The sequence below is a fragment of the Lolium perenne genome, chromosome 2 (assembly GCF_019359855.2).
Source record: "Lolium perenne isolate Kyuss_39 chromosome 2, Kyuss_2.0, whole genome shotgun sequence".
Lineage (NCBI taxonomy): Eukaryota > Viridiplantae > Streptophyta > Magnoliopsida > Poales > Poaceae > Lolium > Lolium perenne.
This window is the reverse complement of record NC_067245.2, coordinates 168,866,607-168,894,469: the sequence shown is the minus strand read 5'-3', so window position 1 is coordinate 168,894,469 and position 27,863 is coordinate 168,866,607. Positions and strand designations below refer to the sequence as shown.

Sequence of the window (27,863 nt, the reverse complement as noted above, 5' to 3'; positions counted from 1 at the left end):
TTGGTCAAATTGGCTAAATTTGGGATAGAAATGGGCAAAAAATAGGTGGGTTGGGAGAAGGGTCGGGTTGTGTGGAGGAGTGGAGTGGTAGTAGTGGGGGGAGTTGTTGAGCAGAAATAACTGCCCAGGTTACTGCCGGCGCACCAGGGCATGGGTGCGCCGGCAGCATATATCCCTTTCAGCTATATCACCCCGGGCCAGGCCCAAGAATCATTGCCGGTGCACCGGCCCAGGGCTGCGCCGGCAATAGAGAATGTTCCGCCGGCGCACCCCTGGGTTGGTGCGCCGGCAATGATTCTTGGGCCTGGCCCGAATCGGCCGAGGCCATGCCAGGAAATAGCGCCGGCGAGCCTACAACACTGGTGCGCCGGCAGAAGGCCTTCATCACCGGCGCGGCGACAATGAGGTGCGCCGGCAACAATGACCACCGGCGCACGTCCTTGGTGGTGCGCCGGTACCTATTGCCTCCAACTATAGGATTTTTCCTAGTAGTGAGTGATGGGTGTCCTTGGCGCCGCTGTCATGGTCGGCGATGTGGTGGGTGGCCTGGGCGGCTGGACTGCGGCGAGCGGCCTCGACGTGGTTTTCCCCAACCTCCAGATCCCGTACGGGAGCAGCATACCTTCCGGTGAGGCACCTTTGTTTTTTGGGACCTTCAAGCGGCCGGTGGCCTCAGTGGTGTATGCTGCGGGTGACCTTGTTTGCGGGTGGTTGTAGGGGGCTTCCAGAACGGCGGGATTGTCGCGGCGGTAGGCAGCAATTCTGCTTGCTGCTGATGTGCTGCTCCTGCCATTAGAGCAGTTCACAGTCTACATCAGCAAGAAAGCCAGTAAGAAACGTTTCTATCTCCGGCAAAATGCTCTCCTCATAGCCCTCACCAGATCGAGATTCATGCCTCGGTAGCTCTCCTCGATGTATGCAGGTGTTGTCGTACTGAGCAGCCCATAAAAAATCTAATTGCTGTTTCTAAGATTAATGTTTTGCTAGATTAGTTCAGTGTGCAAATTGTAGAGGCTGGAAGCAGAGTCCAATTTGATATCTTTGCAGTGCAAATCCATTGTTTCCTTAATTAGCGATGCAAACTAGTGGTGGCTTCAATTTTCTTGGCTGCATTTTGTTGAAGAGGTATTGGGCCTGACTGTGTGACTTGCCTACTTGGCCCATGTGGCCCATGTTAGAGAGTGTTCTGAAGATGCTTTATAAGGGACTCGTTCCCTTCATCCTGACCTAGCCACCACAGCTCTTAGAGCATTCAGGTTAGACACTATCTCTTTGTACATCATGGTATCAGAGCAAGGGGCGATGGAGGTGGCGATGGTGACTGCAGCAGTGGCCTAAGGTGGAGCTGGGAGGACTGCTCAGGTGGTGGTGCTGATTCAGGAGGTGGCGTGGGTTCTGGTGGTGCTGTGCTGAGAGGAAGTGGACTGGAGGAGTGTCTGCTGGTGCTGTGCAAGATGGGGGATGAGCTCACAACAGCTCTTGAGAAGCTGGCCCAGCTTCTCGTGGCCAAGAATGCTGAGAGCACTTCTGCTGAAGGGGGTGCTGCTCGTCTTTCACAAGCAGAGATGGTGCAGAAGGTGGAGCTCATGCCAAATGAGGTAAAGTTAGAAGGGATGAGCAACTACCTGAGTTGGTCAAGGAGAGCATTGCTCATTCTGAGGACAAAAGGCCTGGATGGGCATGTTCAGGGAAGTGTTGCTGAACCGGAAGATAAGGGGAGTGCAGACTGGAAGAAATGGAGTGCGACAGACTCCTTGATTTTTGCTTGGCTGCTGAACTCTTTGACCCCCTGTATTGCTGCTTCAGCTGAGGGGCTTCCAAATGCTGCGGAGGTTTGGAGTACTTTGTCGAAAATGTACTCGGGAAAGGGAAATCTGATGCTGATGGCGCAGATTGAGGATGCTGTGCACGATTTGTGTCAAGGTGAGAAGGACCTGATGGTGTATGTGGCTGAGTTGCAGCGTCTCTGGTCTGATTTGGATCACTGTGATCCCCTAGAGCTTCCTCATTCAGATTGTGTGGTGACTGTTAAACAATATGTGGAACGCCGCCGTGTGATGAAGTTTCTGAAGGGGCTGAACTCCTGTTTTGAGAGCAGACGTGCTACCTTACTGCACCAGCCCAAGCTTCCTTCCCTTGATGAAGCTATCTCAGCCATGTCACAAGAGGAGGTCCGTCTAAAATCTGTTGGACGCAGCGAACAGTCTCTGCAATCTGCCATTTCAATGACAACAAGGAATGAAACAAGAGACTGTTTTACCTGTGGAGAATCAGGGCACTTGAGCAGATTCTGTACTTCATCATAAGGGGAAGAGGAAGAGGATACAACTACAGAGGTGGCGGTTACAACCACAGAGGTGGTCGTGGTTGGGTTGGCAACAACAACAGAGGTGGCCGTGGCTGGGTTGCTGGTCCTTGGCATGGAGAAGGGGCTCATAGGGCAAATATATCTGCATCAAGTGAAGGCAAACAACGTGTAACCAGAGAGCCTAGAGAGGGATCAGAAGCTACTACTTCAAGATTTGGCAACTTCGCCAACTTTGTCGACACCAATAAAGGTAATACTGAAAATGCATCAGTAGCAGCACATTCAATTAATAGAGGCTGGGTATTAGACTCAAGGGCATCCAAACATGTTACTGGAAATCTGAAGGAATTTGAGTCCTATATTCAATATTCTCCTACACATCAGGAAACTATACATACAGCAGATGGCATAGCACAACCTATTAGAGGAGTTGGGACAGTTAAATGTAATCCTGTTATTGAACTATCATCGGTGTTATATGTGCCTGCCTTTCCTGTGAACTTAGTGTCTCTCAGTGCACTGGTTGATCAGATTGACTGTCAAGTGACCATTAACAGATATATGTGCTCGATACAGGAGAGGGTGACGAGCAGGAAGCTTGGGACTGGGACCAGGCATAGCGGACTGTGGTACATGGACCGCAGCGTGCCAAGCGAGGATGGGAATCAAGGACTAGTGGCTGTGATTGAAGACAAGGAGACTAGAGCTCTAATCCATCACTGTCGAATGGGACATGTCTCTTTTGACAAAATGTATCAAATATTTCCTGATGTAATGAGGGGTGTTGACAGAAGCAAGCTCAAGTGTGATGCTTGTGAGTATGCCAAACATACTAGAACCTCTTATGTGAGTAAGGGGGTCAGAAGTATCTCTCCGTTTGTGTTGGTTCATTCTGATGTATGGACATGTCCAGTGGTATCTATAAGTGGCGCAAAGTATTTTGTAACCTTTATTGACTGTTACTCACGGATGACTTGGATCTACCTCATGCGACACAAGGATGAAGTGTTCCCGTGTTTCAAAAAATTCTATGCTCTTGTGCAGAATCAGTTCAATGTACAAATACAAGCTATTCACACTGACAATGGTACGGAATATGTTAACAAAATATTTGGTGCTTACATATCTGAGCAGGGAATCTTGCATCAAACATCATGTCCAGATACGCCTCAACAGAATGGTGTGGCTGAAAGGAAAAATCGTCACATACTGGAGGTTGCTCGGGCCTTAATGTTCACCATGAATGTGCCTAAATTTCTCTGGAGTGAAGCTGTCCTGACTGCAACTTATTTGATCAACCGTACGCCATTGAGGGTGACAGGTATGAAATCACCATGTGAATTAATTCTGAAGGAGAATACATTTGTTGTTCCTCCAAAACTATTTGGATGCACATGCTTTGTTAGAGATCACAGGCCCTCAGTGAGCAAACTGGATCCTCGAGCTCTGAAATGTATTTTTCTCGGGTATTCTTCTGGACAAAGAGGTTACAAGTGTTGGAGCCCTTCAGAACGAAGGACATTTGTGAGCATGGATGTCACTTTTCGGGAATCTGAACCATTTTATGGAGAGAAGACTGGTCTGAGCATATTATTTGAAGATCTTGACCATTTTCCAGCTCACGGGACTGGTCAAGAGGGGGAGAGTGAACTGATGCAGGGGGAGACAATCTCAGAACCACAACCTCAACCAATAGTGGGTCTCATTGATACGTCCAATTTGCATCACTATTTTATATCATAATTTGCTGTTATTCATTGATATATTTCATATTGGGACACAATACTTATGTTATTTCATCTATTTTGCATGTTTCATCATTATTGGAGGATCAAGCACCGGAGCCAGGATTCTGCTGGAAAAAGCACCGTCAGAATACAATATTTCGGAAGATCAACTATGGGAGGAAATTATACCAAAAATCCTATTTTTCAAGATGACGAAGGAAGCCAGAAGGAGGGGCCAGGAGGACCCAGGGTGGGCCCACACCCTAGGGCGGCGCGGCCCATGCCCTGGCCGCGCCGCCATGTGGTTTGGGGGGCCCACGACCCCTTTCGCCTCCTTTTCTTCGCGAAACCCTTCGTCCCGAAGACCTAAGCCACAGAGGGTTCCTCACGAAGAGTTACAGCCGCCTCTGCGGGGCGGAGAACACCAGAGAGAAAAGAGCTCTCCGGCGGGCAGGAATCCGCCGGGGAAATTCCCTCCGGGAGGGGGAAATCGACGCCATCGTCACCGTCATCGAGCTGGACATCATCTCCATCACCATCATCATCATCTCCACCATCATCACCGCCATCTCCTCCGCGGCACCTCGTCACCGCCGTAGCAATTTGGGTTTGATCTTGATTGTTTGATAGGGGAAACTCTCCCGGTATCTATTCATACTTGTTGTTGATGCTATTGAGTGAAACCATTGAACCAAGTTTATGTTCAGATTGTTATTCATCATCATATCACCTCTGATCATGTTCCATATGATGTCTCGTGAGTAGTTCGTTTAGTTCTTGAGGACATGGGTGAAGTCTAAATGTTAGTAGTGAACTATGGTTGAGTAATATTCAATGGTGTGATATTTAAGTTGTGGTGTTATTCTTCTAGTGGTGTCATGTGAACGTCGACTACATGACACTTCACCATTTATGGGCCTAGGGGAATGCATCTTGTATTCGTTTGCTAATTGCGGGGTTGCCGGAGTGACAGAAACCTAAACCCCCGTTGGTATATCGATGCAGGAGGGATCGCAGGATCTCAGAGTTTAAGGCTGTGGTTAGATTTATTCTTAATTACTTTCTTGTAGTTGCGGATGCTTGCAAGGGGTATAATCACAAGTATGTATTAGTCCTAGGAAGGGCGGTACATTAGCATAGGTTCACCCACACAACACTTATCATAACAATGAAGATTATTTAGCCGTATGTAGCGAAAGCACTAGACTAAAATCCCGTGTGTCCTCGAGAACGTTTGGTCATTATAAGTAAACAAACCGGCTTGTCCTTTGTGCTAAAAAGGATTGGGCCACTCGCTGCAATTGTTACTCTCGCACTTTACTTACTCGTACTTTATTCAACTGTTACATCAAAACCCCCTGAATACTTGTCTGTGAGCATTTACAGTGAATCCTTCATCGAAACTGCTTGTCAACACCTTCTGCTCCTCGTTGGGATCGACATTCTTACTTATCGAAGATACTACGATACACCCCCTATACTTGTGGGTCATCAAGACTATTTTCTGGCGCCGTTGCCGGGGAGTGAAGCGCTATTGGTAAGTGGAATTGGTAAGGAAAACCTTTACTGTTGTGCTGATTTTATTTCTGCCTGCTGCCATAAGTCATCATGGAGAGATCTTCTCTTCAATTTTTATTTGGGAAATCTACTACTACTGCAACGGTAGTGGATGAGGCGCCAGGTGAGGAAGTGATACCATATAAAATACCTATGAAAATTATTGAACGTGTTATGGATAACCGCTATGAAGGGGATGGAACTGTCCATCCTGGTGATCATTTACTGTTTTTGCATGAATTATGCGGGTTATTCAAATGTGCAGGTATTGCTATGGATGAAGTGAGGAAGAAACTATTCTCTTTATCGCTGTCTGGTAAAGCGGCGCATTGGTATAAATTACTGGATAATGGGGATTCTCTTGAATGGAATGATATTGTGCCCCGGTTTTATTCTAAGTTCTATCCTCCAAGTGAAATTCACAAGGATCGGAATCGCATATATAATTGTTGGCCTCATGATGGAGAGAGTATTGCCCAAGCTTGGGGGAGATTGAAGTCTTTAATGCTCAAATGCCCCATTCATGAGCTTCCTGGTAATGTTATTATTGATAATTTCTATGCAAGACTTTCTTTTCAAGACAATACCTTGCTGGATACTTCTTGTTCTGGATCATTTACACGCAACAAAGAAGAGTTTAAAAGGGACCTTCTTGATCGGATCCAAGAAAATACTGAAGGTTGGGAGAACGACAAGGATAGAGAATCAGGTATAATTTATGATTATAAATGCATTGAAGCTTTTATGGATACTGATAAATTTCGTAATATGAGTGCTACATATGGTCTTGATTCTCAAGTTGCTGCAAATCTTTATAAAGCTTTTGCCTCTCATTATGAATTGCCAAAGAAGAATTTTGATAAGTATCATGAACCGTATAAAGATAAAATTGATTCGTCTATTAATAAATGTGTTGTAGTTGAAACTGCTGATCATATTATTCCTGAAGCTTATATTGAAAAAACTCCTTTCCCTGCTAAAATGAAGGAGTACTCTGTTATAAATAGTGCGGTTCATAAAAGTGAAAAGAAACCTGTAGAACCTGAAGAACAAATAAAAGTTGAACCTGCTGTTGCAATAATTAAAGATCTTGTGACTGAAAATGTGGAGGATGGTCATATTATTTTCTGTGAAGATGCTTCTAATATTGTTTCACATCCTAATAAACCCAAACAAGCTAGTGTTCCTATGCTATCTGTTAGAATTGGTGATCATTGCTATTATGGATTATGTGATATTGGTGCAAGCGTTAGTGCTATTCCTTATGAGCTTTACACGGAGATTATGCACGAAATTGATTCTTGCGAACTTGAAGATATTGATGTGGTTATTCAGCTGGCTAATAGAGAAACTATTTCTCCAATTGGTATTGTTCGAGATGTGGAAGTTTTATGCGGTAAGATTAAATATCCTGCTGACTTTTTGGTACTTGGTTCTCATTGCTAGTGATTATTGTCCTATTATTTTTGGTAGACCTTTTCTAAATACTTGTGGAGCTATTATAGATTGCAAGAAAGAGAAAATTTTGACTAAATTTGCTGGTGAATCTTATGAGTTTAACTTCTCTAAATTTACTAAAACTCCTTATAAAGCTGACTTGCCTAGCAATGATTTTAAAATGGAGCAATGTGCATCTATTGTTCTTGTTCCTAATAATCCTTTGCAGCAACATTTGGAGGATAGCGAGAGTGAAGTTTTTAGGAAAGAAAGAGATGAGCTTGAGGAAAATTTTCTTCGCCAACCTATTCTCAAGCATGATTTACCGGTGGAAGATTTGGGTACAACACCTCCACCAAAGGAAGATCCTATTTTTGATTTAAAGCCTTTGCCTGATAATCTTAAATATGCTCATATTGATGATAAGAAAATATATCCTGTTATTATTAGTTCTAAGCTTTCAGGGATTGAGGAAGAAAGGTTATTGGAAATATTGAAGAAACACCGAGGAGCTATTGGCTATACTCTTGATGATTTGAAAGGGATTTCTCCTTCTATTTGCCAACATGCTATTAATATGGAAGATGATGCAAAGCCTGTTGTTGAACATCAGCGTCGTCTAATTCCGAAGATGAAGGAAGTGGTAAGGAATAAGGTATTACGACTTCTTGAAGCTGGTATTATATACCCTATTGCTGATAGTAGATGGGTTAGTCCTGTGCATTGCGTTCCCAAGAAAGGAGGAATGACTGTTGTGCCTAATGATAATGATGAGCTTATCCCTCAAAGAGTAGTTGTAGGGTATAGAATGTGCATTGATTTTCGAAAAGTTAATAAAGTTACTAAGAAAGATCATTACCCTTTACCATTTATTGATCAAATGCTAGAAAGATTGTCTAAAAATACTCATTTTTGCTTCCTTGATGGTTATTCTGGATTTTCACAAATTGCTGTTAAAGCTAAAGATCAAGAGAAAACCACCTTTACCTGTCCCTATGGAACTTATGCTTATAGACTGATACGTCTCCGACGTATCGATAATTTCTTATGTTCCATGCCACATTATTGATGTTATCTACATGTTTTATGCACACTTTATGTCATATTCGTGCATTTTCTGGAACTAACCTATTAACAAGATGCCGAAGTGCCAGTTGCTATTTTCTGCTGTTTTTGGTTTCAGAAATCCTAGTAAGGAAATATTCTCGGAATTGGACGAAATCAAAGCCCAGGGGCCTATTTTTCCACGAAGCTTCCAGAAGTCCGAAGGAGAGACGAAGAGGGGCCACGGAGGGGCCACACCCTAGGGCGGCGCGGCCCCCCCTTGGCCGCGCGGCCCTGTGGTGTGGGGCCCCCGTGCCGCCTCTTGACCTGCCCTTCCGCCTACAAATAGCCTCCGTGACGAAACCCCCAGTACCGAGAACCACGATACGGAAAACCTTCCAGAGACGCCGCCGCCGCCGATCCCATCTCGGGGGATCCAGGAGATCGCCTCCGGCACCCTGCCGGAGAGGGAAATCATCTCCCGGAGGACTCTACGCCGCCATGGTCGCCTCCGGTGTGATGTGTGAGTAGTCTACCCCTGGACTATGGGTCCATAGCAGTAGCTAGATGGTTGTCTTCTCCCCATTGTGCTATCATTGTCGGATCTTGTGAGCTGCCTAACATGATCAAGATCATCTATCTGTAATTCTATATGTTGCGTTTGTTGGGATCCGATGAATAGAGAATACTTGTTATGTTGATTATCAAAGTTATGCTTATGTGTTGTTTATGATCTTGCATGCTTTCCGTTACTAGTAGATGCTCTGGCCAAGTAGATGCTTGTAACTCCAAGAGGGAGTACTTATGCTCGATAGTGGGTTCATGCCTGCATTAACACACAGGACGATGTGAGAAAGTTCTAAGGTGGTGTTGTGCTGTTGCCACTAGGGATAAAACATTGATGCTATGTCTAAGGATGTAGTTGTTGATTACATTACGCACCATACTTAATGCAATTGTCTGTTGCCTTGCAACTTAATACTGGAGGGGGTTCGGATGATAACCTGAAGGTGGACTTTTTAGGCATAGATGCAGTTGGATGGCGGTCTATGTACTTTGTCGTAATGCCCAATTAAATCTCACTATACTCATCATGATATGTATGTGCATTGTCATGCTCTCTTTATTTGTCAATTGCCCAACTGTAATTTGTTCACCCAACATGCTGTTCGTCTTATGGGAGAGACACCTCTAGTGAACTGTGGACCCGGTCCAATTCTCTTTCTTGAAATACAATCTACTGCAATACTTGTTCTCTTGTTTTTTCTGCAAACAATCATCTTCCACACAATACGGTTAATCCTTTGTTACAGCAAGCCGGTGAGATTGACAACCTCACTGTTTCGTTGGGGCAAAGTACTTTGGTTGTGTTGTGCAGGTTCCACGTTGGCGCCGGAATCCCTGGTGTTGCGCCGCACTACATCCCGCCGCCATCAACCTTCAACGTGCTTCTTGGCTCCTCCTGGTTCGATAAACCTTGGTTTCTTTCTGAGGGAAAACTTGCTGCTGTGCGCATCATACCTTCCTCTTGGGGTTGCCCAACGAACGTGTGAAATACACGCCATCAAGCATATTTTCTGGCGCCGTTGCCGGGGAGTTCAAGACACGCTGCAAGGGGAGTCTCCACTTCTCAATCTCTTTACTTTGTTTTTGTCTTGCTTAGTTTTATTTACTACTTTGTTTGCTGCACTAAATCAAAATACAAAAAAATTAGTTGCTAGTTTTACTTTATTTGCTGTCTTGTTTGCTATATCAAAAACACAAAAAAATTAGTTACTTGTTTTACTTTACTTAATATCATGCATGTTTTTATTTCACTAGTTAAGCATAATGGAAAACAACAAAAATATGAGAGATCTTTATGAACTTTATCTTGAATTAGGACATGATGTGTTTGAAGAGAGAATTAAAAAACCCATGGAACTTTATATGCATGCTAATGGGAATGTTATTACTATGAATGCTTTGAACACCATTGTTGCTAATGCTATGGAAAATTCTAAGCTTGGGGAAGCTGGCTTTGATGAGCATGATCTTTTTAGTCCCCCAAGCATTGAGGAGAAAATTTTCTTTTATGATTACAATATGCCTCCTATATATGATGATAGCCACTTTGTTGAATTTGCTCCCACTACAACTAATAAAATTGATTATTCTTATGTGGAGAGTAATAATTTTATGCATGAGACTCATGATAAGAATGCTTTATGTGATAGTTATATTGTTGAGTTTGCTCATGATGCTACTGAAAGTTATTATGAGAGAGGAAAATATGGTTGTAGAAATTTTCATGTTACTAAAACACCTCTCTATGTGCTGAAATTTTTGAAGCTACACTTGTTTTATCTTTCTACGCTTGTTGCATTACGCTTCTTGAACTTGTTTATTTACAAGATTCCTCTTCATAGGAAGCATGTTAGACTTAAATGTGTTTTGAATTTGCCTCTTGAAGCTCTCTTTTGCTTCAAATACTATTTCTTGCGAGTGCATCATCAAAACTGCTGAGCCCATCTTAATGGCTATAAAGAAAGAACCTCTTGGGAGATAACCCATGTGTTATTTTACTACAGTACTTTGTTTTTATTTTGTGTCTTGGAAGTTGTTTACTACTGTAGCAACCTCTCCTTATCTTAGTTTTGTGTTTTGTTGTGCCAAGTTAAGCCGTTGATAGAAAAGTAAGTACTAGATTTGGATTACTGCACAGTTCCAGATTTCTTTGCTGTCACGAATCTGGGTCCACCTCCCTGTAGGTAGCTCAGAAAATTAAGCCAATTTACGTGCATGATCCTCAGATATGTATGCAACTTTCATTCAATTTGAGCATTTTCATTTGAGCAAGTCTGGTGCCATTTTAAAATTCGTCAATACGAACTGTTCTGTTTTGACAGATTCTGCCTTTTATTTCGCATTGCCTCTTTCGCTATGTTGGATGAATTTCTTTGATCCACTAATGTCCAGTAGCATTATGCAATGTCCAGAAGTGTTAAGAATGATTGTGTCACCTCTGAATATGTCAATTTATAATGTGCACTAACCCTCTAATGAGTTGTTTCGAGTTTGGTGTGGAGGAAGTTTTCAAGGATCAAGAGAGGAGTATGATGCAACATGATCAAGGAGAGTGAAAGCTCTAAGCTTGGGGATGCACCCGGTGGTTCACCCCTGCATATATCAAGAAGACTCAAGCGTCTAAGCTTGGGGATGCCCAAGGCATCCCCTTCTTCATCGACAACATTATCAGGTTCCTCCCCTGAAACTATATTTTTATTCCATCACATCTTATGTGCTTTTTTCTTGGAGCGTCGGTTTGTTTTTGTTTTTTTGTTTTGTTTGAATAAAATGGATCCTAGCATTCACTTTATGGGAGAGAGACACGCTCCGCTGTAGCATATGGACAAGTATGTCCTTGGTTTCTACTCATAGTATTCATGGCGAAGTTTCTCCTTCGTTAAATTGTTATATGGTTGGAATTGGAAAGTGATACATGTAGTAATTGCTATAAATGTCTTGGGTAATGTGATACTTGGCAATTGTTGTGCTCATGATTAAGCTCTTGCACCATATGCTTTGCACCCATTAATGAAGAAATACATAGAGCATGCTTAAATTTGGTTTGCATATTTGGTTTCTCTAAGGTCTAGATAATTTCTAGTATTGAGTTTGAACAACAAGGAAGACGGTGTAGAGTCTTATAATGTTTTCAATATGTCTTTTATGTGAGTTTTGCTGCACCGGTTCATCCTTGTGTTTGTTTCAAATAAGCCTTGCTAGCCTAAACCTTGTATCGAGAGGGAATACTTCTCATGCATCCAAAATACTTGAGCCAACCACTATGCCATTTGTGTCCACCATACCTACCTACTACATGGTATTTTCCAGCCATTCCAAAGTAAATTGCTTGAGTGCTACCTTTAAAACTCCATCATTCACCTTTGCAATATATAGCTCATGGGACAAATAGCTTAAAACCTATTGTGGTATTGAATATGTAATTATGCACTTTATCTCTTATTAAGTTGCTTGTTGTGCGATAACCATGTTTACTGGGGACGCCATCAACTATTCAATTGTTGAATTTCATGTGAGTTGCTATGCATGTTCGTCTTGTCTGAAGTAAGGGCGATCTACACTGAGTTGAATGGTTTGAGCATGCATATTGTGAGAGAAGAACATCGGGCCGCTAACCGAAGCCATGTTCCATGGTGGAAGTTTCAGTTTTGGACAACAATCCTCAAATCTCTAATGAGAAAAGAATTAATTGTTGTTGAATGCTTAAAGCATTAAAAGAGGAGTCCATTATCTGTTGTCTATGTTGTCCCGGTATGGATGTCTAAGTTGAGAATAATCAATAGCGAGAAATCCAATGCGAGCTTTCTCCTTAGACCTTTGTACAGTGGCATAGAGGTACCCCTTTGTGATACTTGGTTAAAGCATATGTATTGCGGTGATAATCCAGGTAGTCCAAGCTAATTAGGACAAGGTGCGGGCACTATTAGTACACTATGCATGAGGCTTGCAACTTATAAGATATAATTTACATGATGCATATGCTTTATTACTACCGTTGACAAAATTGTTTCATGTTTTCAAAATCAAAGCTCTAGCACAAATATAGCAATCGATGCTTTTTCCTCTATGGAGGACCATTCTTTTACTTTCAATGTTGAGTCAGTTCACCTATTTCTCTCCACCTCAAGAAGCAAACATTTGTGTGAACCGTGCATTGATTCCTACATATTTGCCTATTGCACTTATTATATTACTCTATGTTGACAATATCCATGAGATATACATGTTACAAGTTGAAAGCAACCGCTGAAACTTAATCTTCTTTTGAGTTGCTTCAATACCTTTACTTTGAATTATTGCTTTATGAGTTAACTCTTATGCAAGACTTAATTGATGCTTGTCTTGAAGTGCTATTCATGAAAAGTCTTTGCTTTATGATTCACTTGTTTACTCATGTCATACACATTGTTTTGATCGCTGCATTCACTACATATGCTTTACAAATAGTATGATCAAGATTATGATGGCATGTCACTCCGTAAATTATCTGTGTTATCGTTTTACCTGCTCGGGACGAGCAGAACTAAGCTTGGGGATGCTGATACGTCTCCGACGTATCGATAATTTCTTATGTTCCATGCCACATTATTGATGTTATCTACATGTTTTATGCACACTTTATGTCATATTCGTGCATTTTCTGGAACTAACCTATTAACAAGATGCCGAAGTGCCAGTTGCTGTTTTCTGCTGTTTTTGGTTTCAGAAATCCTAGTAAGGAAATATTCTCGGAATTGGACGAAATCAAAGCCCAGGGCCTATTTTTCCACGAAGCTTCCAGAAGTCCGAAGGAGAGACGAAGAGGGGCCACGGAGGGGCCACACCCCAGGCGGCGCGGCCCCCCTTGGCCGCGCGGCCCCGTGGTGTGGGGCCCCGTGCCGCCTCTTGACCTGCCCTTCCGCCTACAAATAGCCTCCGTGACGAAACCCCCAGCACCGAGAACCACGATACGGAAAACCTTCCGGAGACACCGCCGCCGCCGATCCCATCTCGGGGATCCAGAGATCGCCTCCGGCACCCTGCCGGAGAGGGGAATCATCTCCCGGAGGACTCTACGCCGCCATGGTCGCCTCCGGTGTGATGTGTGAGTAGTCTACCCCTGGACTATGGGTCCATAGCAGTAGCTAGATGGTTGTCTTCTCCCCATTGTGCTATCATTGTCGGATCTTGTGAGCTGCCTAACATGATCAAGATCATCTATCTGTAATTCTATATGTTGCGTTTGTTGGGATCCGATGAATAGAGAATACTTGTTATGTTGATTATCAAAGTTATGCTTATGTGTTGTTTATGATCTTGCATGCTTTCCGTTACTAGTAGATGCTCTGGCCAAGTAGATGCTTGTAACTCCAAGAGGGAGTACTTATGCTCGATAGTGGGTTCATGCTCGCATTAACACCGGGACAAAGGATGAAAGTTCTAAGGTTGTGTTGTGCTGTTGCCACTAGGGATAAAACATTGATGCTATGTCTAAGGATGTAGTTGTTGATTACATTACGCACCATACTTAATGCAATTGTCTGTTGCTTTGCAACTTAATACTGGAGGGGGTTCGGATGATAACCTGAAGGTGGACTTTTTAGGCATAGATGCAGTTAGATGGCGGTCTATGTACTTTGTCGTAATGCCCAATTAAATCTCACTATACTCATCATGATATGTATGTGCATTGTCATGCTCTCTTTATTTGTCAATTGCCCAACTGTAATTTGTTCACCCAACATGCTGTTCGTCTTATGGGAGAGACACCTCTAGTGAACTGTGGACCCCGGTCCAATTCTCTTTACTGAAATACAATCATCTTGCAATACTTGTTCTACTGTTTTCTGCAAACAATCATCTTCCACACAATACGGTTAATCCTTTGTTACAGCAAGCCGGTGAGATTGACAACCTCACTGTTTCGTTGGGGCAAAGTACTTTGGTTGTGTTGTGCAGGTTCCACGTTGGCGCCGGAATCCCTGGTGTTGCGCCGCACTACATCCCGCCGCCATCAACCTTCAACGTGCTTCTTGGCTCCTCCTGGTTCGATAAACCTTGGTTTCTTTCTGAGGGAAAACTTGCTGCTGTGTGCATCATACCTTCCTCTTGGGGTTGCCCAACGAACGTGTGAAATACACGCCATCATAGACGCATGCCTTTTGGTTTATGTAATGCTCCTGCTACTTTTCAAAGATGCATGTCTGCTATTTTTCATGGTTTTTGTGAAAGTATTGTAGAGGTATTCATGGATGATTTTTCCGTCTATGGGAATTCTTTTGATAGTTGTTTGCGAAACCTTGATAAAGTTTTGCAGAGATGTGAAGAAACTAACCTTGTTCTTAATTGGGAGAAATGCCACTTTATGGTTAATGAAGGAATTGTATTGGGACATAAAATTTCTGAGAGAGGTATTGAAGTTGATAGAGCTAAAGTTGAAGCAATTGAGAAGATACCCTATCCGAGGGATGTTAAAGGTATTCGTAGTGTTCTTGGTCATGCTGGGTTTTATAGGAGATTTATTAAAGATTTCTCCAAGATTTCAAAGCCTCTTACTAATCTTCTTCAAAAAGATGTACCATTTGTTTTTGATGATGATTGTAAGGAAGCTTTTGAAACTCTTAAGAAAGCCTTAACAACTGCTCCTATAGTTGAACCTCCTGATTGGAACTTACCCTTTGAGATTATGTGCGATGCTAGCGACTTTGCTGTAGGCGCTGTTCTTGGACAGTGAGTAGATAAAAAGCTGAATGTTATTCATTATGCTAGTAAAACTCTTGATGCTGCTCAAAGAAATTATGCTACAACTGAAAAAGAATTATTAGCTGTAGTCTTTGCTTGCGATAAATTTAGACCTTATATTGTTGATTCAAAAGTTACTATTCATACTGATCATGCTGCAATTAGATACCTAATGACAAAGAAAGATGCTAAGCCAAGGCTTATTAGATGGGTACTTCTTTTGCAAGAATTTGATTTACATATTGTAGATAGGAAAGGTGCTGATAATCCTGTTGCTGATAATTTGTCTAGATTGGAAAATATTGCTTATGATCCTGTTCCTGTTAATGATAGTTTTCCAAATGAACAATTGGCTGTAATAAAGGTGAGCTCGCGAGACAGTCCTTGGTATGCTGATTATGCTAACTTTATTGTTTCCAAGTACTTGCCTCCAACCTTTTCAGCTCAGCAAAGGAGGAAATTCTTTTATGATTTGAGGCATTATTTCTGGGATGACCCACACTTATATAAAGAAGGAGTGGATGGTATTATGCGAAGATGTGTTCCCGAATATGAACAACAGGAGATATTGAGTAAATGTCATGGTAGTGCTTATGGAGGACATCATGCCGGAGAAAGAACCGCGCAAAAGGTTCTACAATCAGGTTTTTATTGGCCAACTCTCTTCAAAGATGCGAGAAAGTTTATTTTATCTTGTGATGAATGCCAAAGGGTTGGTAATATCTCCAGACGTAATGAAATGCCAATGAATTATACTCTTGTTATTGAACCGTTTGATTGTTGGGGATTTGACTTCATGGGACCTTTTCCGTCTTCAGAAGGTAACACTCACATACTTGTTGCTGTTGATTATGTTACTAAATGGGTGGAAGCTATACCTACAAAAAGTGCTGATGGTGAGACCTCTTTAAGAATGCTTTTAGATATTATTTTTCCTAGATTTGGAGTACCTAGATATATTATGACTGATGGAGGTTCTCATTTTATTCATGGAGGTTTTAGAAAAACTCTTGCTAGGTATGGTATTAATCATAGAATTGCTTCCGCTTATCATCCTCAAACTAGTGGTCAAGTAGAATTATCGAATAGAGAAATTAAATCTATTTTGGGAAAGACCGTTAATAAAACCAGAAAGAATTGGGCTAGTAAATTGAAGGATGCACTATGGGCTTATAGAACTGCTTATAAAAATCCCATGGGAATGTCACCTTATAAAATGGTTTATGGGAAAGCTTGTCATTTACCTTTAGAACTAGAGCACAAAGCTTATTGGGCAGTTAGAGAATTAAATAAAGATCCTAAACTTGCCGGTGATAAGAGGTTGTTGCAATTAAGTTCTCTAGATGAATGGAGAAATGAAGCTTATGAAAATGCTAAACTCTTTAAAGAGAAAGTTAAAAAATGGCATGATAGGAGGATTATCAAAAGAGAATTTAATATTGGGGATAAAGTCCTATTGTATCGGTCTCGTCTCAGATTCTTTGCAGGGAAATTACTCTCGAAATGGGAAGGACCGTATGTTGTCGAGGAGGTGTATCGTTCAGGAGCAATCAAAATTAGCTCTCTCCAAGGCAATGCCACGCAAGTGGTGAATGGACAAAGACTCAAGCATTATATCTCAGGTGATTCCTATAATGTTGATGTTGATATTATTCAAGTGGAAACACCTGAGACTTTCATCAAAAGGCAAATTGACAACCGAGAACCTGACTTTGAATAGGTAACAGTACTGGTAATGAAAAGTACGCAATTTACTTTCCGAACAATATTTTTGCTGTTTTTAGAAAATATGAAAAATTACGAGTTCGAAACGGAGTGGAAAGGACGCACGAGGGGGTGGCACCATAGGCCGGCGCGGCCAAGCCTGGGCCCGCGCCGACCTATGGTCTGGCCGCCCCGTCGCCCCTTTCCGACTCTGTTTCGATCTGGTACTTTCCGTTTGTTGTGAAAATTTTTGCTATATAATCCCCCGGACCCCTGGAGGTCCGTATATCGTGTTCTCGACGTGTTTTGTTTCGAGCTGTTTCTGCCAGGATCTGTTTTCGGTTTAGAAGCACCATGGCCTCCAACGACAAGGGCAAGGGGCTTTCGGAGGAAGAAGTGAAGGAGGTGCCATCAAGACAAAAGCAGCAAGCCGGAAGGAGCAAGCAAATCTTAGTGGGATCTGTTGACACTCGACGTTCTTTTTCTCATAACCTGCAGGGACCTTTACCACCCGCTCTTAGCCTCGACTCCTTCCCCATGTTGGAAGAAGTTCTACGGACTATTGATGAGTTTTGTGATCAATATCAGGCTCTAAGAAGAGAAGTGGAGATACTCCAAGAGGAGAATTGCCGTCTCCGAAGAATGCTGGAATACCACTCGATTCGCATCACAAGGTCGTCATCGCCAACTTCAGATAACAATGAATCTCTTCGAATCTTAGTGCAGAATTGTCAAGCTGAGAAACTGAAGTTGAAGGAGTTTATTAAGAAGCGCGGGAGGAGTTCATCACCACCATCGCCAAAGGAGTAATTCATCATCGGTATTGGCATCCCCTTGGTTTGTTCCAAGCTTGGGGGAGTGCCGCGGTATCACATCATCACTATCTTTTACTTTTATTGTCAAGTAGTGTCATATCATGAGTAGGGAAGTTATCATATAAGATGGGTTGCAGTTGGAAGTATCTCTCTTTAGTTGGTTGTCTATGTATCCCTTGGTGTGAGTTATCGTTATGGAATATTAATGAGAAGTCTTATCATTTACATATTGCACATCTTATTCTAGTTTGCAATCTCTATCATATGATTTACCTTGTTGTTAGTATTGGTATCACTTTGGGAGCATTGAATAAATCTATTTGGTTTTGGCAAACTTAGCATTGGTCAATAGCAACAACACTTTGAGGTTTAGTTAGAAAAGAGAAATACATGTAGATGTTTCATTGTCTTTTTTTTTTGTTAGCTCATAGCTTATTATTCTGAAGTTAAGATTGTTTGTGCTTACAAGGAAGATGCATGATTGTTTCTATCATATGTATATTTGTTTGTTTCCCTCGACTCTTATGCTTGCTAATTAACCTTGCTAGCCAAAGACCTGTACTGAGAGGGAATACTTCTCGTGCATCCAAACCTTAACCCAAACCTATGTCATTTGTGTCCACCATACCTACCTACTACATGGTATTTTCTGCCATTCCAAGTAAATACTTTATGTGCTACCTTTAAACAATTCAAAACTTAGTATCTCTTATTTGTGTCAATGTTTCATAGCTCATGAGGAAGTATGTGGTGTTTTATCTTTCAATCTTGTTGGGCAACTTTCACCAATGGACTAGTGGCTTCATCCGCTTATCCAATAATTTTGCAAAAGAGCTGGCAATGGGATTCCCAGTCCCAAATTAATTAAACTAAATAGACACTCCTCCATGGTATGTGATTGATGGACGGCACCCGAGGATTCGGTTAGCCATGGCTTGTGTAAGCAAAGGTTGGGGGGAGTGTCATCATCATAATAAAGTTAAGATAAAAAGGCACTCCTTCATGGTATGAGATTGTTGGCAGGCACCCGAGGATTCGGTTAGCCATGGTTTGTGAAAGAAAAGGTTGGAAGGAGTGCCACACAAAATGAAAATAATATGGGAGCCGCTCTTTGAAGGTTTGTCTGGCAAGGGGGTTAGAGTACCCGCTACCAGTCGTTGATAACAACAAACACCTCTCAAAATGTTACTTTTATTATCTCTATATATGATTTCAAAACTGAAAAAGCTCTAGCACATAATTTAATCCCTGCTTCCCTCTGCGAAGGGCCTGTCTTTTACTTTATGTTGAGTCAGTAAACCTATTTCCCTCCATCTTAAGCAAGCATTTGAGTAGTTGTGATCAAACCATTATATTGTGATTTGCATCATCATGTCTTTTATTCTTCCGTGTTTAGTACAAGTTTTATCTGAATGAATATAGCTTTGCAAGTTATCAATGATTATGAAGAGACCATTATGATTGAGTATGCAAGTTGTGCCTTATAAACTTTAACATGAGAGTGCTGCTCAATGAGATAAATATAATCTATTAATTGTTCTCTGACCAGGAACGAAGTTTGCCATCACCAACTATGATTTCTTATGCACCTTTATTTGTGATTACCTTATACTTGTTTCAAGTTGAGTTATATGAAGAAGTTGTTTACTATAATGTCTTGTGTGAATGAATATGATGCTTCTTGTCCGTATTTTATTTATCGACTCTTCACTCCATAAACATGTGGTCCTGTCTATCGAGCTCAGTTTCGCTAGGGGACAAGCGAAGTCTAAGCTTGGGGGGAGTTGATACGTCCAATTTGCATCACTATTTTATATCATAATTTGCTGTTATTCATTGATATATTTCATATTGGGACACAATACTTATGTTATTTCATCTATTTTGCATGTTTCATCATTATTGGAGGATCAAGCACCGGAGCCAGGATTCTGCTGGAAAAAGCACCGTCAGAATACAATATTTCGGAAGATCAACTGTGGGAGGAAATTATACCAAAAATCCTATTTTTCAAGATGACGAAGGAAGCCAGAAGGAGGGGTCAGGAGGACCCAGGGTGGGCCCACACCCTAGGGCGGCGTGGCCCATGCCCTGGCCGCGCCGCCATGTGGTTTGGGGGGCCCACGACCCCTTTCGCCTCCTTTTCTTCGCGAAACCCTTCGTCCCGAAGACCTAAGCCACAGAGGGTTCCTCACGAAGAGTTACAGCCGCCTCTGCAGGGCGGAGAACACCAGAGAGAAAAGAGCTCTCCGGCGGGCAGGAATCCGCCGGGGAAATTCCCTCCGGGAGGGGAAAATCGACGCCATCGTCACCGTCATCGAGCTGGACATCATCTCCATCACCATCATCATCATCTCCACCATCATCACCGCCATCTCCTCCGCAGCACCTCGTCACCGCCGTAGGAATTTGGGTTTGATCTTGATTGTTTGATAGCGGAAACTCTCCCGGTATCTATTCATACTTGTTGTTGATGCTATTGAGTGAAACCATTGAACCAAGTTTATGTTCAGATTGTTATTCATCATCATATCACCTCTGATCATGTTCCATATGATGTCTCGTGAGTAGTTCGTTTAGTTCTTGAGGACATGGGTGAAGTCTAAATGTTAGTAGTGAACTATGGTTGAGTAATATTCAATGTTGTGATATTTAAGTTGTGGTGTTATTCTTCTAGTGGTGTCATGTGAACGTCGACTACATGACACTTCACCATTTATGGGCCTAGGGGAATGCATCTTGTATTCGTTTGCTAATTGCGGGGTTGCCGGAGTGACAGAAACCTAAACCCCCGTTGGTATATCGATGCAGGAGGGATCGCAGGATCTCAGAGTTTAAGGCTGTGGTTAGATTTATTCTTAATTACTTTCTTGTAGTTGCGGATGCTTGCAAGGGGTATAATCACAAGTATGTATTAGTCCTAGGAAGGGCGGTACATTAGCATAGGTTCACCCACACAACACTTATCATAACAATGAAGATTATTTAGCCGTATGTAGCGAAAGCACTAGACTAAAATCCTGTGTGTCCTCGAGAACGTTTGGTCATTATAAGTAAACAAACCGGCTTGTCCTTTGTGCTAAAAAGGATTGGGCCACTCGCTGCAATTGTTACTCTCGCACTTTACTTACTCGTACTTTATTCAACTGTTACATCAAAACCCCCTGAATACTTGTCTGTGAGCATTTACAGTGAATCCTTCATCGAAACTGCTTGTCAACACCTTCTGCTCCTCGTTGGGATCGACATTCTTACTTATCGAAGATACTACGATACACCCCCTATACTTGTGGGTCATCACTCATTCCAGGAAGACAGGATGGAGATGGAGAATGCCAGAATTTACCGCAGAGATGGAGAAGGCTGAATGAGGAACAAAATCTTCAAGTTTATAGTAGAAGACAGGTGGGTGCGCAACATGTTCAGGGGGAGCAACAAGAGTTACAAGTTGAACATCAGGACAACTCTGAGATCGTTTCATCGAGTGAAATTCAAGTTGACCGGGACTCGACAACGATGGGAGAAGGACAAACGGATCTACCAATTGCTTTAAGGAAAGGAACTCGGGCTTATGTTGGGAGACTACAGAAAAAGTATGATGAATGCGACATAGGCAACTTTGTGTCATATGAAGTCTTGTCTTCTTCCTACAAAGCATTTGTTGCTTCCCTACATTCAGTATCTATTCCAACTGACTGGAAGGTAGCAAAGGAGGACAAAAAATGGCTTGCTGCCATCTTGGAAGAACTACAGGCATTGAGAAAGAACAAAACTTGGGAGTTAGTAACTCTTCCAACAGGAAAAAGGGCTGTCAGTTGTAAACGGGTTTACACTGTGAAACAAAATGCACAAGGAAAGATTGAAAGATACAAGGCAAGACTTGTGGCAAGAGGGTACACCCAGACCTATGGCATCGATTATGATGAGACCTTTGCACCAGTGGCGAAGATGAACACAGTGAGGATTTTGATATCATGTGCAACAAATTTTGGGTGGCCGTTACACAAACTTGATGTTAAGAATGCTTTTCTACATGGAGATCTGCATGAAGAAGTTTACATGGAAATTCCACCTGGCTTCTCTTCAGCTGAAACCACAGGCAAGGTATGTAGACTGAAAAAATCTCTTTATGGACCGAAACAGTCCCCGAGAGCTTGGTTTGACAAATTCAGGCGTGCAGTCTGTGACATGGGATAAAAACAGTGCAATGGGGACCATACAGTGTTTTATAGACATTTTAAGGGAAAGGTTACTATTCTTGCGGTGTATGTGGATGATATCATTATTACCGGGGATGACGAAGGAGAGATAGCAAGGCTAAAGAAGTGTTTGAGTAAGGCCTTTGAAGTAAAGGATCTTGGCCGACTAAAGTACTTTCTTGGTATAGAAGTGGCCAGGTCAGCAAAAGGAATAGCTCTGTCTCAAAGAAAGTATACTTTGGATCTTCTCAGTGATGTTGGTATGCTGGGCTGTCGTGCAGCTTCAACCCCAATTGATCAAAATCATAAAGTGACGACACAATCAGGGGATCATGTGGATAAAGGGAGATGTCAGAGGATAGTTGGGAGGCTGTTGTACCTATGTCATACACGACCAAACATTGCCTTTGCAGTGAGTGTAGTCAGCAGATATATGCATGAGCCTAGAAGTGAATATCTTGAAGCAGTCTACAGAATCTTGCGATACTTGAAAGGAACTCCAGGAAAGGGCTTGTGGTTCAAGAGCAACGGACATCTTGATGTCGATGGATAATGTGATGCTGATTGGGCAAGTTGCCTAGATGACCGAAGATCAACTTCAGGGTATTGTGTTTTCCTTGGAGGAAACTTGGTGTCATGGAGGAGCAAGAAACAACAAGTGGTTTCCAAATCAACAGCTGAAGCAGAATATAGGGCCATGTCTCAAGGGCTGAGTGAAATGTTGTGGGTAAGGAATCTGTTAAGTGAACTAAAGGTGTTGAAGAATAGCTGCATAAATGTATGGTGTGACGATGTGTCTGCTATTAACCTAGCACATAACCCAGTGCAACATGACAGAACAAAGCATATTGAGATAGACAGATTCTTCATCAAAGAAAAACTCGATGATGGGATCATTAAGATAGAGCATGTCAGATCAGCGCAACAAATTGCAGATTGCTTAACCAAAGATTTGGGAACCAGAGAATGCAACCTGGCATGTGACAAGATGGGAATGATAGATATCTATCACCCATCTTGAGGGGGAGTGTTGAAGAGGTATTGGGCCTGACTGTGTGACTTACCTACTTGGCCCATGTGGCCCATGTTAGAGAGTGTTCTGAAGATGCTTTATAAGGGACTCGTTCCCTTCATCCTGACCTAGCCGCCACAGCTCTTAGAGCATTCAGGTTAGACACTATCTCTTTGTACATCACATTTTCTTTTACGATATGCAAATCCTACTTTGTAAGTTGTTTAGGCGATATAGAATGGAATAACTTGCAGTTTAGATAGAAACTTGTCAATTCAGTTGTTGAGGAATAGAAGATTATCAATTAACAAAATGCTGAATTTTGTAGTTCAGAAATAGCTAGCTCTCTCCCTGTGAAAAAAATAAGAAATAGTATCTAACTATATTTGTGCCTTCCTTTGGCCGGTATATATTCCAATCAACATGCTGTAGTTACTTTCTTCTGCGTTATTATGCCAGAACATATTTTTTGTACTTGTTTAGATGTCCAATCTTTGCTTGTAATTACAATTACGTATTATTAATTGTCTTTATCTTGGCTGTATGAAAGCAACTTATGAAATTACGTCACTTAACAAATTAGATATGTTGTGAATAATGGCAACTGAAACATACATAAAGGTCCTCCCGTGCCTTCATAAGCGACATGTGGCACTATTGCCTGCATGGTAACGTTTAATTTTCAGTTAAGTGGTCGGTTTAAGGTGTCGTGGTTGGACGGCCGCATCGGCAGCAATGGTGGTGTGGCGTGTTTCGTTTCTATTGGAGGTGATTGGACGAGCGGCCGGTGGGTGGCGGCAATTGGTTACTCCGGAGGCCTCAGTTTTTGGTAACGTTTAATTTTCAGTTAAGTGGTCGGTTTAAGGTGTCGTGGTTGGACGGCCGCATCGGCAGCAATGGTGGTGTGGCGTGTTTCGTTTCTATTGGAGGTGATTGGACGAGCGGCCGGTGGGTGGCGGCAATTGGTTACTGCGGAGTCCTCAGTTTCGACGCGTATTGTTGCATCTCCTTACTAGGTACCGATTGTCGTTTCAATATGCTTGGATGAATTTTATTATGGCCTCTGTAAGATTTGATAATGTGCACCTTTGTCCTACTCAGCCAACGCTGGAAAACAATTGCATACCGGTGATCTGGTCCGGGCGGTACGAGGTTTCATATCAGGGACGAATCAAAAAGAGCTTCTCTCTCCATATTAGACCTACGACTGTCTCGAGTCCTGCTACCAGTCCTAATCTCTCTCCCCATAAATAGAGCTACCAATTCTGTTGTCTCCTCACTCCTCAGGTTCAGCGCTACTATTTTTATATGTATATTGTCCATCAAATCTTCATTATTAGATTATAAAAATTATCAGATCTATGTAGTTTTTACGCTCTCTCGCCCACAGTGAAAGGATTAGGCAATAAAAGTTGGCTATATGATAATTTGGCTCATGTGCAAAAATACCTCTCAACTTTTCAGATGCGTCCATTTGGATAATCAGAAACAGGAAAATTTTTGAAGGACAAACACCAACTTTACAAGCCTGGAAGGCAGTATTCAAACAAGAGATCTATTTGCTTTCTTTCTGAATGAAGAAAAAATGGGAGAATCCTTTCAAGACTTGGCTACATAGCTTCATGAGTTTTTAGCTTACTCTCTTTCTTTCTTTCTTTCTTTTTTCTTTCTTTCTTTCTTTCTTTCTTTCTTTCTTTCTTTTTTTTCTTTCTTTCTTCTCCTTTGTACACCTTGTACATCTGTAATCTTTTATAATTATCAATAAAATTTGCAGTGGGGTTTTTTCCCACTGTTGACCCTTAAAAAAAAACTTTTTAGATGCCTAGTTATGCTATTGTCATTTGCATGAAAATTGATGATAGTGAATGGAAAATTCGTGGAAGTTTGTGTGATTTTTTAGTTGCTTTGCTTCGAGCTTTGACCATGTTTCTAGCCTAGCTAGTAGATTTTGCCTTGCAGACAGATATAGACCAAGTATGCCTAATGTATTCTAAATATGGCAAAATAGTGTGGAGCTTATGTCAGTTTGTTGGCCTAGCATAGGTGACATTCTAGGATTTTTAATGGGTAATTTCTTTGACTCCAATCTGAAACATGACATAATCCTAAATAGTCGCATAATACATTCTTTTTTTTACCTGATGCTTCCTGGATCATATATTTCTGCTATTTTATTGGCCCATAGTCAATTTCTAGTCCAATTCATGAGTGCAAGCTTGGTGGTGATACCATTTGTTATTCAGAAATATATGTTTATCAGATTGGCAGTTGCTTCTTGTTTTGTATGTCCCTATGACATAACTTTGTTATTTGGAAGTGATTTTTACCTTTTCAGCTTCCTAGTTGCAATATTTTCATGTGCTTGAAAATAGATTAGTGTGATCTGTTAGTTTCTTTGCGTCCACCTTTGATCGTGTTATTACTTGAAAGCTAGATTTTGCATTTACGGACCGACACAACTTCAGTATCACAAATATATTTTTGATGTGGCAAAATTACCGTGGAGGATATTCCAGTAGCTGGCCTTTAAGTTTAGATGACATTGTTGGTTTATTAATCTATTATTTTCCATTCCCCATTCTCAAATATGACGGAATTCTAAATGGTTGCAGGATATTTGCACAGCTGATTCTTTAGTTCAATTTTGTTAGTGCAGAGATCCAGGTGAGGCTGCACCATATCACCTCTCTCCAGTTTCCGTGCATCCTTAGAAGTCTATCAATTCATTTGCTTAGCATTAGAAGCTTATGAATTAGTTAGATTCTGAAATCATCTTTACATGTCTTCCGGTGCATTATAGTCCATAGAATGTCAGGGCAGTAAAAACGAAATTATTTGGTAGTCTATGTACAGGTTTCATCAACTCAGTTATTCAGATTAGAAGCTCCAATTCTGAATTTTGTAGTTGAGGAGTAGCTGCCTCCGGTGTAGTTAAATATTTTGGCAAAACTAGTGATGTTAGCCTTCTTGAGGTGTTTCTGTTAATGGTAGATGTGTAATTTTTGCTTGTCGTAATTGCAGCTATGTATTCATATTTAAATTGCATTTATATATATTGTGAAAATTTACATAGCTTAGCGTCTTAGTTGAGTTGTTTCAGAATACATGATTCTTGGATACGTACAGTGAGAAGCAGGCACTGAGCCACTTGATTATAAAGAGCTCTTAACTTTTTGAATTGTTTTTCACCTGACACATACATCTTATGTTTTAGTCATTGTGTGTTCCATTTGGTTATCCTTATCTCTTAATATTGTTTTCCTTTACAATTTTTTTGGGATGCTTATGTAATATTATCTCAAGTTTCAGGCACCAACAGCATGTTACTCCCTATTGAATTGAGAAATGCCTGACAAATATTTGGCAAGTGGAAAGAAACTAGCATGATGCCAAGTTCTAGCTGATATAATTTCCTCACAGTATGCATCTGGATGTAAATGTGAAACCGTGTAGCTTTGTGCTATAAACCCTGGATATAAATAACTCGCGGCGTTATTATGCCAATAATTATTTCGTTTTTGAGGATGCGTCAAGCACGTTAAAGTTTTATGTGACTTTCAAGAGCTTTTGTGACAATCTTATTTGCAGATAATAAATTGCAGATTTAAACTTTCTTTTTTACGTCGACTGTAGTTTCACGAGCTGGAGCGTGGATTGCTGACATGAGTTTACGTTAGTTGTCTGTATTTTTGCTTGACTGGTAATCAGACATCGTCGTGGCGTTCGGGTAAGTAAAGTTTACGTTGACAATCAAAACTGTTACGCCATTGTTCTTAAAATTAACTCTTACGTCAATTAGTTTGTAGGTAATTGATCCATGGAGTCATGGAGCTAGCTACCAGGTTTCTTTACTCGATCCCTCCACTCTGAACTTCTGAAGTCATTTTATCTCTAGAGACTTGCTCTTAGGGCATATCCAGCGGCGCGACGTATTTTAATGTCCGCGAGCGTCCGTTTGGGTCGCGCTGCGGACGCAAAAATGACCGTTTTTGTCCGCGCGTCCGTTTGCGTCTGGGGTCTGCTCCAGCGGGGCGACGCATTTTTTTCTTTCCTTTTTTCCCTCTTCTCTATTTAAACATAGTTTCAAATATAACATTTTGAAACATGATTTTACACAAACTAACACATAGTTTGGAACATGGTTTACACAAACTAACACATAGTTTGAACCATGGTGGACACAAATATAATTTTTTTTTAAAAGAAGCCAGTTGTGTTGATTTTCGTATGTTCGCTGCCAAGAAAGAACATTCGAGGGCACACCCAATCACCCAAACTGGAAAATCCAGCGGGAGGAGGTGGTGCCCTTGTTGGTTCTACCGATCAGGTGAACATCCAGAAACCTCGACTACTGGCTTCGTCTGGCCCGTAGCCAGATTCGCTGCAAAGAAAGAACACACAACGTTCTAACTATCGGTGTCGGAGCCGGAGTCGTCGGTGTGGTAGTGCCTGTGGCAGGCTGTGTCGTCGAACACCTTGACGATCATCTCGCCGCGCCCCTCGTAGAGGAAGGTGAGCTGGCAGCCGGGCTCGAGGTCGAGGTCACGGGCGAACTTGTCCCACCCCGTGTGCAGATACATCTTGCCCTGCCCGTCGAAAAGGACCTCCACGGTCCAACGGCAGAAGTTGCAGCTGGCCTCCCGTAGCTGCAACTGCGCCGGCTCGACGCTGTCGACGAACTCGGCGAACTTGTCCGGTAGCCGCTTGATGGCGAATGGGTCGTCATCGATGCGGAGGAGGAACTCGAAGCAGCGCTCCTCCTGCGAGGACGAG

General features: G+C 41.9%; 1 protein-coding gene and 2 long non-coding RNA genes across 3 annotated transcripts; all 3 read left to right on the top strand.

Moving 5' to 3' along the window:
* Positions 1-493: 493 nt before the first annotated feature.
* On the top strand, positions 494-23,910 carry LOC139836091 (uncharacterized). The gene is made up of 3 exons (XR_011752076.1): positions 494-628; positions 718-829; positions 23,795-23,910. It is a non-coding gene; the product is annotated as an uncharacterized lncRNA (long non-coding RNA).
* LOC127333910 (uncharacterized) lies at positions 1,184-3,198 on the top strand. The gene is made up of 2 exons (XM_051360345.2): positions 1,184-2,558; positions 2,885-3,198. The coding sequence occupies exon 1, from the start codon at positions 1,455-1,457 to the stop codon at positions 2,304-2,306; it is 852 nt and encodes a 283-aa protein (XP_051216305.1). The 5' UTR covers positions 1,184-1,454; the 3' UTR covers positions 2,307-2,558; positions 2,885-3,198.
* A 13-nt stretch (positions 23,911-23,923) lies between the features above and the next one.
* On the top strand, positions 23,924-26,612 carry LOC127333911 (uncharacterized). The gene is made up of 2 exons (XR_011752075.1): positions 23,924-24,377; positions 25,703-26,612. It is a non-coding gene; the product is annotated as an uncharacterized lncRNA (long non-coding RNA).
* The last annotated feature ends 1,251 nt before the right edge of the window (positions 26,613-27,863 follow it).